Raw genomic sequence first — 12,632 nt, forward strand, 5'->3', positions numbered from 1 at the left:
ATTCTATGAATATAAACGTTTCTCTACACAATTGAATAATAAAAACTAATGGCTGCCTTCATTTTGGTGGCATTTCTTCAGAATGAATTCGGGAAAAAATCGGTCCTATTTGTCATCTACATCTTATTGGAAATCATTGTACACCTCCTGTAGCCATTCCAAATTTTTCTGCGATACTTAGACTACCGCAAGCCAAACACGCAAGATGGAACAATGCAACTTAATCCAACAATTCATACACACCCCCTTCATAACCAACAGTACAATGCAAACTATTCTATCGATTCTCTTCTCGCTTGACTCTCTTTCTCTCCAAATGTGCTTTTCCTGGAAGCATCAAAACATAACAGCTCCACCACTGCCACAACTTACACAAAAGTTTTAGATTTGATGTAACAAATTTATTTTTCAAGTAACACAAAAAATAGAGCATTAACAGAAACTCGCTTATAAATGATCAAGACCCATATCAGTTTTGACAGGCAAACTTATGTAGATCAACTCATAATACCCGTTTACGAACCAAAACACAAAAACCAAAACGACTCAGAGTTAGGTTATTTTTTCCTTTTCTCATTGTGGAAATCCATACGTCGTTCAGTGGCAAGCATAATAATGAAAACGGAGTTTCTTTTTTCTCGCTTTTCATACACAAACGTACGCTTTGCGCTACAAAGCATAACAGAAAAAGTTCATTCAAAAGTTCATTTCGTTGGGCGATTTTTTTCCATCTCGGATATTTCGTCTTGTTTTCATAAATCTGTTCTTTAACCATGATTTTAAGCATAGACAAAGCACGCAAATCCAAAATATCAGAAAACCGTCCAGAGCCAGCAGCCGTCACAAATCAACTTTGGGTATCATCATTTTTCTTCAGTTTTATGTGTGCGTGTGTGTCGGTGTGTGTGCTGAGTGCGTTGTTGTAACTTTTTATTTTCGTAACTATGCACACACTCACCATTCTGTTTTGGAATCGGTGGCCCGCTTCATTTGTCTATTTTTCGTATGTTTTTGTGCAGACATTTTCGCATTGTCTGCTTTTATATTCACGGCTCGACTCTTTACAAACAAGAAATTCTTTGGCTGCAACTAAAATGAAGAGTAAACGAGCGACATTGCCCGAACAGAAAAAGAGAGACAGAGCAAACGAGAAGAAAGCACGAAAAAACACAAAAAAAGAGCAAGTGAAATCGTAAAAATGGAAGCTGTACGTTAGCTGAATGGTTAAAGTTAATAAAAGCAAATGCAAGAGCCTCGGCGCACATACGGAAGAGCAAAATCTAAAAATGATTTATTGTATTACCGGTTGAAGTTGAAAATCACTTTAGTTCGTACGGGATGTGCGTGCAACGTTCGCAAATAGATTTTTAGTTCGTTGTTCGACTCTGGTACACATTCCTCGGTTCCATCATTTTTTTCCGTTGGTATTGCTATAGCTTTCGACTTTCTCTCTCACCAGCCCTTTTTCATTTCGTTCTCTGTCAGACGAATATGTGGATTGTGAAGTCATGTGGCCTTTTGTCATGAAAACGCGATGGGGATATAAATAAATTCGCTTTTTTTGCAATTGGTCAAACAGAGACTACATCTTAGTAAGTGGTACCCATGTTCGTTTCGTTGATGTCAGCTTTAGAATAGTGAAAAACAAGATTTTTTCCTCGTCTTTTGAAAAGTGAAACATAAAAATATAAATGCAATAGACGCGACCAACAAACAGTTAAGCTTTCGATTGGTTGCCATATCAAACTGCATTTGAGTCAATGTGCGCTCGTTCACACAAATCATTTGGAATGGAAACTAATGCCATTTATCAAGGCTCGCTACACTTCATTTTTGATATATTTTCTACGATTTATACGTCCGAAGTTCATTTTTCTTGACGCTTTTATTGTCTCAAAAAATTGAATAAAAATGACCACACATTTGACGGCAACATGAAAAGCATTTCACAATTTTTGCCCATTTTATACACTTCTTACTTTTGCAATATAGAAGTATATATATATATAAATATATATTCTCGGTACTTAATCTAATAAAATATAAATCGTGATTCATTGAATAGAACTGACTGTTTGCGTTGCCTTGCGATTGCGATTGTTATGATTCGAAACTGACGTCTGGTTCATAAAAGCAATTCCTCCCTCGACATCTTGTGAAAAAAAAAATCGAAATTCAATTCAAAATCCAGCATAAAAATTGTGTCCCAGCTCTTAGCCAGGGGAAAAAACATGTAAAACGATTGAAGTATATTTCCAAATTGATATTTTGAGAAATAGAAATGTCAATCGTATTTATTGAATTGTTGAGCATAAAAATAAACGTAAGTTGTAACATTAAATCTCGCGTCATGGCAACACACACTCACATACAATCATTCAATACAACGATATCACCAAGCGCAAAGCAAATGCCAAGCACTCTCGCCTATTGAATAATAATAAAATCAACAACAAACTGCTCGGAAATCAAGCAATGGCATTCCATTAAAATCTAATGAAAAATGAAGATAAGTGCGACGAGCATAATTTAAAATCCGATTATTTCATTTGGTATTTGTTTATATGAACGCTCTAGAATAAAAACAACTTATTGTTTACTCGCATATCGAAACGGAACTCAAAACGGGTGCATATCAAAGCGAGACAATATTTAGTTATCATAGGAATAGAGAACATTGACTTTTTATTATGCGAAATATGTAAGTTTCATTTTGTGCTGATAACTAGCTACTGTTCTGCCTTGTTTTAGTAACAGAATTTTGTTTCGCTTTGATATGCGACGCAGTTTAACGATATAAATATTTCACACTCTCGAAGGCTCGGTATAGAACACACAAAAAGTGAAAAAAAAACTTCTTATTCTCAAATTTCATATACAATCAAATGGCTTGTACCAGCGATTTTCACTTTTCATGCTCTATACCGAGTCTCCGAGAGCTTCATATAAACTCGCCTTGCAATAGTCAAATGACGCCTATTGATTCCATCACGATTGATATTCGCTTAGTATTCAATAGGCATCACATAGCAAGTTTATATGAAACTCTCGGAGACTGGGTATAGAGCACTCAAACAGTGAAAAAAGTCCAGATCGTGATTAAGATGATATGGAATGCGATTTTTTTCATTCTGATTGAACCAGGTGATACAGAAAATTGAGTAGAATTTGAGAATTGAAGAAAAAAAATTTAATTATTTTTTTCATTTTTCGCCAATTTTTACCATCTATATGGGAAGCTTGTATGAAAAACACGGAAGACCGCTGAAATGGCACTGTCGTACGTCCGCACATATTTTGCATTTGTCATTTCAGCGGTCTTCCGTGTTTTTCATACAAGCTTCCCATATAGGTAAGAATTGGCGAAAAATGAAAAAAATAATTAAATCTTTTTTCTTCAATTCTCAAATACTACTCAATTTTCTATATCACCTGGTGGAATCGGAATGAAAAAAATCGCATTCCATATCATCTAAATCACGATCTGGACTTTTTTCACTGTTTGAGTGCTCTATACCGAGTCTCCGAGAGTTTCATATAAACTTGCTATGTGATGCCTATTGAATAGTAAGCGAATACCAATCGTGATTGAATCAATAGGCGTCATTTGGCTATTGCAAGGCGAGTTTATATGAAACTCTCGGAGACTCGGTATAGAGCATGAAAAGTGAAAAAAAAATCTGATTTTTTTCTCAATTTTTATGCACAACTAAATAGCCTATATCATCTGGTGCGACTGATTGTAAAAATTTGCTATTTCTGTCACCCAAATCGTTGTTCAATACTATCTAACTCACCCTTACATGTTATTTCTCAATGCATGGCATTGTGTTTACAAACAACGTTCTATTGACACACAACTGCGCAATAAAAATTGCTGATACAATCCATTTGATTGTTTATGAAATTTGAGAATAAAAAGTTTTTTTTTCACTTTTTGTGTGTTCTATACCGAGCCTTCGAGAATGTGAAATATTTATACCGTTAAACTGCGTCGCATATCAAAGCGAAACAAAATTCTGTTACTAAAACAAGGCAGAACAGTAGCTAGTTATCAGCACAAAATGAAACTTACATATTTCGCATAATAAAAAGCCAATGTTCTCTATTCCTATGATAACTAAATATTGTCTCGCTTTGATATGCACCCGTTTTGAGTTCCGATTCGATATGCGAGTAATCAATAAGTTGTTTTTATTCTAGAGCGTTCATATGCTGTTTTCAGTTTTTCTTCGCAACAGAAAGGAGATTAAAAAAATCCACGAAACGTAAAAGCAGATAACTTTGCTTTGAATTCGTAATGTAATTTTCTTGATTTTTTCCCCATATTTTTGTTTGTTGTTGTTGTGCCATTCTAAAATGGGAAGCAATAATCTCACAGTAAATTCATCCCGAACCAAATTAAATGAGTGAGCAGGATGATGTTTTTTTACTCGCTATCAGACTTATGGTACAAAGCATTAAAAATTATGCACGGTATTCTTGTGACCAGTGGAGCGCTTTTGCAAACAAAATCTGACAGGATCAACTACTTGTTAATTACCTTTTACACGAGTGCCATCTTTTCTTCTGACAAATAAATGGTGAAAAATGCGACGGAAAAATATTTACTTTGATCAGCCACAAAATGGCTGAGATTCACAATTTATTAAAGAATTTTTACAGTTTGATTACATTTCGTCTGCAAAAAATAAGAGAAAGAGTGTTTTCTTCTCATTTTTGATGCATGTAAATAAAAAAAAAATTCATTTCGTTTTTCACGAATTTCCAGCCGGAAATGAAATCTAAATAAGATTTCAAAATGCGACGCAACTGAAAATGATGGAAATTTATTATTCGGTGAAAAGAGTTGGAGATTCACCTGAGTGTGCGTGAAATGTCATTTCATATTTAATATTCGTGAAAATCGAAATATTTTGACAACATCACGCGCCACATGGTTTGTTTGTTATGATGCGCCTAATTTACCAACGAATCTGGAACGCGCAGCTGTTTTAATATGATTTCAATCTAACCATTTGTATGGCGGTGTCATATCCTCATTATTAGATGTCTTCATTTTACAAGTTTGCTTTTTGCGTTCCGTTGTTGATTCACGTTTCCGTATTCCTGCCACGCGATTCCGGCCGCTTTTATATATTTCGATGTTTTACATCCTGCGCCTTTTTATTTGGGGGGCTCCCTTAAAACGAATCAAACACGCGCTTATAAGATCTCACATTCTGGCTGAACGGAACGCGTAACATGCTTTTTCCTTTTTCACGAATTTTAGACTAAGATTACATTTTGAATTTCAACAATTATATTTCCAATTAAAATGAAAATCCAATCAAAACACACGCGCTTTCATATGCTCACATTTTCAATCTTTGATTTCCTTTTATCACTCTCTTTCATCGTGTGCACTCATTTTACTTTGATTAAAATTGTTATCGTTAGAACTGCGTTTCCCCATTCTCTCTACCTTACTTCCACCCGTTGTTTTTGTTTATCGAAGTTCCAACAGCTTATGCGAAAAGTCATTAAAGACATTCTATATAAAAAGAGATACTTCTTAAGTAAACCGCCTTCATACACAGATATTCGGATTTGACGAGACTATAAACAAATTTAACGACTATAAAAGCGTAAAAAATGAATTCAATAACATTTAAATACTGATGAATTACGTGGCTTTTGTGAATGGTTTTCACCGACATTTTTATGCACTGAATTTCCATCAATATCAAGTAATCACCTAACTTCTCAATGGAAATTCATGCCATGGATGTATTGAAATGCAATGAAAAGATTGAGTTCTTACTTGCGATATAAATCGAGCCATTTAAATTGTGAAAGAGTCTTGACTTTTGTCATTAATTCAACCTTGAGCTCAAATAGATTAATTTGATAGTATTTTAATTTAGCCCGAAAAACTTATTACCTCTTCGATAAACATCTCCAGAGGTAAAATATGTAATTCGAGTGATTTGCTGGCTTTCACATCGCAAATTTGACATTGTAAGTGAACTTTATTCGATCCGAAACGAAAGTAAATACCATTACATCCATTTCATTTGTGTGGTATTATTTTTCTTTTCTTTGTCTCTTGAGATGGCTTTCGTCTGCTAAATCAGGCGATTTATCTGTCCAACGCATTTCTAAATTAAAACCGAAAACAGAGAACAAAAACTGAACTTCTTCATGTTTCGGTGCTTTTCAATTGTCTAGTCATCTTTTGATTTGGTCAATGGTCAATCAGTGAGTGTGTGTGTGTACGTTTGTCGACTTACGTCTTTAAGTTTGACGTGTATGTGTGGGCTCCGATAACGGTATACTTGGTTTTTGTTTATTTTTGCAGGGATTTACTTACGTTGCGAATGAAAAAGCTGTTGAATTTTGTTTGTGTATCAAGTTTCTGTGGTCGTGTGATTATCATCATCAATCGTGTTTGTGAGCTAAAGCAATGGTTTTTGTGTAGCTTTTTTCGTTCGCACTGCGGTCGTTCGTCTTTGATTTCGACATTTTGATTGAGAAACTTTAGATGTGATAGAATTCTATTTCTCGAAGAGAAGATGCCGATGGGTTGTTTTTTGTCGCATTTTCTTAAGGTTATTGTGTGAGTGTTTGTATCAATCAATGTGTTAAGCTGTTGTGTCTTCATCGTCATAGTCTTGGCCAGTCCACCGCATATCACGAAGCATTAATCTAATTACACGCAACTGTTGAGTTGATCCATAAAACGAAAAGAAAAACATTGAAATGAAACAACCTTTCAGCAAATACACAGCCCCAAACCCAAATCGATTAAGCAAACACAGTAACTTCTTCTCTTCGACTTTCTCGTGACCGATTTCAATTCAATGGTCAGTTTTCCATGAAAATTTTCGGGTTTTTTTTGCTGCTTCGTTTCAAACTAAATACGGTCCATGGAATATAAATATTTCAAAGAAAAGTCACTTTTATCAATCACGTGTCGAAACACCTTCTCAATTGAGTCTCCGTTCGGCTTAGGTACGACAATCTCAGAACATAAATAAATAGAAAATGGAAAAGAGTTTTCATGCCATACTGAAGTTGTGACGCTGATTTGCCCAGGAGATTAAAGGCCGGCTTTGAGCCGGTGAACGGTTAAATCGCACATACCTTCAATCAGATTAAACCTCATGCAAACATCAAACAGTCTGGTGAGAGAAAACTGCGTTTGGTTACGACATTTTCAATTGCCTACTTATATATATATATATATGTATTTAAAGATTACTTTCGAAATAGATGACCATTTGATACACTTAATCAGCTTGCGTCAATTGTGTAATATCGTTTATTTAATGTTTGAGACATTTTATTTGGTTTTCTTATCAAAACTAATGATTTATTTTCTTTTCTATTCACAGAATTTCGATGCCAATTTTCGGAACAATTCAATGCTACAAACATCGGCAATAATTGCCGTTTGTTCGATTTGTGTGCTATTAGTCATTCTATTTTCATCACTGTTCCTGTGGAAGTAAGTACTTTTTTCTCTTTTATTTTTTTTCATCGAATGAAAAATATAATAGATCCCAAAATTCAAATAAATCTTTTCGAAGACGAAAAACAAAATCGTGACCTAAGATAAAGTGAGCGCCGAAACGAATCGTTAAAGTGACAAATATGCTCTTATTTCGTTTCAATATTTGATTTTATCGATTGTGCAAAGGACAATTTGAATTGCTTTTTCTTCGCTGACACATCTGCACACCGAAAGTATTACAATCACAAAAGAACGAAACAAAACGAACAAACATTTAACGCGATTTTCTTCACAAACTGTGTCACATTCGCATATATTTTTTATTTGGCATTTTCTCTTTCAGTTGCCTCTAATAATAAACACAAAATAAATGCTTACTTTGCAAGCATATCGGAGTAAAGCGCGAGCAAAAGAAAGAAAGAGGGGCAGAGAGAAATATATGCAAAGAGAACGAAATGATAGTGGCACATTCACATATTTATCGTAAAATGAATGAGAAAAAAAACTGTAAAGTAGAATCGATCGAGAGCGAATGCAACTGAAATTGAAAACGGATACCAATCATTGCCAAAGACGATGATGGCATTTTTCTACATCAAAAGAACGGATACGATGTATGAAAAGAACGAATGAAAAATACAATGGAAATCAATGGCACAGCTGAAACAAGCTGAATTCACAAAATACGAATGCAAAACAGAATGGATGCCGGAGAAAAGGAGATTTGATGACAAATTTCAATTGCAAATGCTGATTTTTGAATATTTTTTCTCAATGTTTTTTTTCTTTCTTTTCCTTCTTTGCTTCTGTTTCATCTAGTTTTATGTTGTTTACGATCGATTGACGAATATACAATGAACAAAGGGCCTGAAATGCATCATCCATGCGATTCAGCAATCAAAGTAGCGAAAAACGGGTGGCACAAGAAATAGAGATAGTCATGAAAATGGGAGTGTATGATCATTTGCACAAGAGTTACGGTAGTGAAGTATGTTTGTAAAGGAACGGTATTTTATGTTCAAAAAGGATCCATAAACATTGTGTGGAGAAAGAAAAAATCGTTGATTGGTTATTGCTTGCACTGTTTAGTTCGTTTTCCATGCGGTTTCGTTTCTCGTCTCAAATTCAGCCAATGCACATTTCTCGTCGAAATCGGTTTTCGGTTAAATGGGTTTTGAGGATATATCAGTTTGCCTGGAATGGCGCAATTGCAATCATTTTTTATGTGATATGTCATTTGCGAATTGATAGTGTTCTCGCTTGAGCTGGCCTCTTTATCGAACAATAGCAATACTTACCGAAAATGCATAGATCGATTACGCAAATAAGATGAGGGAAATTTGCCGTTGTCACAAAACGTTATATCGATTTAAAACGGTTAAATCAAATTCAAATACCATAAATTGGCATTGTATTCATGGGAATTGTCTCGATGGCTCTCTTCGGTGAATAATACATTTCTAAAAGCGCTTTGAAAAGTTATGCATGCGACCAATGCCGATTTGCCTTTTGCATTGAGTTAAGCGGTTGGTTTTTTTCTCGCTTTGAATCAATAGGAGTTATATTTCCATTTCTATCTCTTGGCATCATTGAGTTCCGTTCTGTCTTTGTGACACAAAGCTCTTACATACACACGCTCACCGGTAATTTAATCTCATGGCTCTGTTCGCTTTGCATTAAATTCTTTTTGATCCACATAAACGACATGCCGGAGGGTCTGTTTTACCTAGTTTGCCGGTTTTCAGGTCAGTGTGCATATGTTTCAATGTCTCTGGTATTAATTTTTCGTTTGTCTCTCGCACCCATGAAATTAATCCGGTAAAAACGCCGCTTACACAAACAATCGTTCAATGCATTTGTGACTCTTTTTCCTACCACCAAATGTTCGTTCATTTTGATGGTTATTTTTTTCACATTCGCTCGCGCAATCTTTGTGCCAACCAAGTTAATTTCATCGTTAAACGACGATGGAAAAGCACCATTGCAAGTGATTTCCCAGCGAAAATGTCATTAATTATGTGAATATGTACGTTTAAGTAGCCAAGTACAATCTTGAAATGGCGAAAAAACGACGCAGCTAACTTACAATTAACGGAAATTCATTCCTTGAATTTTCTTTTAACGATGGCTTTTTCTTAGCCATTCGGGGGATTTTTTATGCTTTTCACATTGATTTTCTTTTTTCGACATGAATACCATTACGTGTGCATTGGAATTAAGTCTTTTTTTCGTCGATTGCATATTTAATTCCATGAGCGTGTTTAGATTGCGAAGTGAAAAGAAGAAACAACAACACCGATTCAGGCACTTTTAAATTAAATCGAAAAATTTATCGCACCACTCAATCGACTCGTGTAAAATACCACCGAGTGAGATGGAATCAGATGGGATGAAATTCAATTCGAGAAATGGAAAATGCGAACACCTATAATCGTGGCTGCGTTCGCAAAAGGTGATTAAAAGTTAAAGCGATTGGCAAATAAAAATACGTAACAACACTTTATATCCGATGCAATGACATTTCATGAAATCGCCGGATAAATAGCACATTCGCGCCAATGTGTACGCACTACTTTTCGAAAATTGATGCAAACCTATTATTGCCATCACATTTAGTTGAATGCTTTTGCAGTGGTAGTTTTCCGCTAACCGACTTTATCAGCACATGGTGTATGTGTGTGTTTGTATGTGTTGCATTGTTACGTCTAATCCACATACGATATCGTTTGTTTGTTCATTGTGTCAAATGTATGTGCGTGTAAAAAAAAATATAAATAAGTTTGCTGCTTTTAATTAAACAACATCTAGAACATGGAGTGCTCTGAGAACGTGGATCGAGAAAGATTTTTCGTTTGAATGCAAGGACCATGTACCAGAGCAAAGTAAAAATTACATTTCATGTAGAATTTTTTTCGTTGGCTGTGCGAGAGAATGAGAACCTTAAATGGTTTCTTTATGTAGTGTGCACAATCAACTTGAGCTCGAAAATGAACTGGACAAGAATTTCAAAACAAAAATCGAAAGAATCAATTGCTGCAATGGAAATAAGAATGACTGAATCAAACGACGTGGCTTGTTCACCATAGCACGTGTTTTCGTCATAAAAGACATTCGAAAGCAAGCATTTGGATGAAAATGCGAATTTTTTGAATTTATATTCAGATCGTTGCTTAAATAGAAAAATGAAATATTATTTCGCATTTGACGATGTCAAAACATTTCTTTTTATTGTTGCGATGGAAACATACACACTTTACGTGGGCGATGTGAAGTTTTGCATGAAAATTCTTTGCTGTCGATGGTCATTTGGATGTCAATAAAGCCACTTGATTTCTCTGTCTGTCTCTTTTTAACGCATGGTTTTTCTGATCTGAATTTCATTTCGCTATGAACATTCACGAATATCTAAGGTGAAAGATTTGCGCACAAAAGTGGCCTGATTCCTCGTGCACGTTTCAAGGCTGCCACTTGACATCGTAAAAATATCTAATTTATCGTCGATATAGATTAAGCACTTAAAACAGTTAAAGGGTTTCGTACCAAAAATCGTATCTTAAATACATTATTGCGATGAAGAAAATTGTAAAACGAATTCTATGAACACGAAAGCCGAATATTGCGTTAAACATATATTTTGCTACATGCTACGACAACGCCATCTCTGTTTCCCCATGTGTGTAGAGTATGTTCAATATTGACAAATCATTCAAACGGGTCAATTTCGTACCGCAAAAATAGCTGTCATCGTGAAAATATGTCAACAATATTATTCATTGAAATTTTTGAAATTGACTGTGCCGTGTTTATTTTTTAAAACAATTTTCAAATGCATATTTCTGTAAATCTCATTTCAACGTTTTGAAATATTTGTACAATTCTACATGAATAATATTTTAAATTTTTTAAACTGAAATGAAATTTTCAGCATAGAAACAGCTTCTGCTGCAAGACCAAAGATGTCGTTTTCGGGGGAGATTCGTGTGACGTTTTCATATAAAACATATAGCGCATTACTCGGTTAGAACACGATTGTGTATATTCCATGAATCGATTGGAAGAGAAAAACGGAAACATGGTCGTCATTTGATTCAACAATGAGATACATTTGGTGTGTACAATTAAATGAAAATCCCAGCGATTCATTTACACCGGAAGGTAGCCCGTTTTCATTACAGTTTTTTATTTTGTTTTACGTTGGCGAAAGAAGCTTGTGCTCACACCCTCGTTACCATCCATTGCGAGTGTTTTCAATTGGAAACAGCATTTATTTTGTGAAAGGCTATGTTTTGAGTGGCCTGGAATGTGAGTATTTTATCCCATTCAAATCACCAAGTGAATATGAGACGCTGACATTTTTATTTCCGAAACATTTCTTTCCATTACCGACGCTTAGCCCATATCACTTAATGACACGGCACTTTTTCCCCTCCCCTCCGTTTCTCTTTGCCTCTCTCTCTCCCTCTTAGTTGACATTCATTTTGTCTTCACACATTACACAAATGTCGCATTCACCGGAAGTTAATTTACTGACTCGGGGATTTTTGTCATCGTTTGGCGTGCAAATATATTTCATTAAACCGTTATTTATGGAACAATCAATGGGATATTTATACGAACGGTTGTGTCACTGATAGCTTAACATGCCGAAATTATGGCGAAAAAGAGTGATAAGAGACGGTCAACGCCAATGCTCTGGCATAAGAGCAAAAGTAGATAAGCGGCATAAATCACATACACGTTTGGAAATGAGAAAATGAGAAAACGCATAAAGTGACAAAAATTACTGGCTGCAAATCCGTTGTGCAAATTAAACAATGCTTTTGCGTGTGCTGTCGAATGAAAAAAAAATCCTAATCAAATGAGCAAAGTTTTGGAGGGCCAAAAAAATAAATATGGTATGCGTTACGCGCACACAACAACAATATTTGTTATAATAAAAACTGGCAGCGATCGTACGCCCACAAATTCACTGAATTATTTAATACCATGTGTTGTTAGCCCATTTAATACGTATGCAGTTAATTTATATGGTTGAATTTTTTTGTTTTCCAAACACGAAGCGACGAGATTGGAGTGGGAATGGATGCTGGACATCCTCCCGTTTCTCTCTCTCTCTCTATCTCTCTCTCTCTCTCTC

At 35.2% G+C, this 12,632-nt stretch overlaps 1 protein-coding gene across 1 annotated transcript in view; it reads left to right on the plus strand.

Moving 5' to 3' along the window:
* Positions 1-12,632, plus strand: part of LOC116346661 (uncharacterized protein DDB_G0283357) — an 89,808-nt gene that overhangs the window by 25,071 nt on the left and 52,105 nt on the right. Inside the window, exon 2 of the mRNA XM_031776832.1 lies at positions 7,377-7,489. Coding sequence (XP_031632692.1) covers positions 7,377-7,489 — 113 coding nt within the window. The remainder of the gene's footprint in view (positions 1-7,376; positions 7,490-12,632) is intronic.

The sequence above is a fragment of the Contarinia nasturtii genome, unplaced genomic scaffold (assembly GCF_009176525.2).
Source record: "Contarinia nasturtii isolate CC-2019 unplaced genomic scaffold, AAFC_CNas_1.1 Cnas_scaffold_1627, whole genome shotgun sequence".
NCBI classification, from domain to species: Eukaryota; Metazoa; Arthropoda; class Insecta; order Diptera; family Cecidomyiidae; genus Contarinia; species Contarinia nasturtii.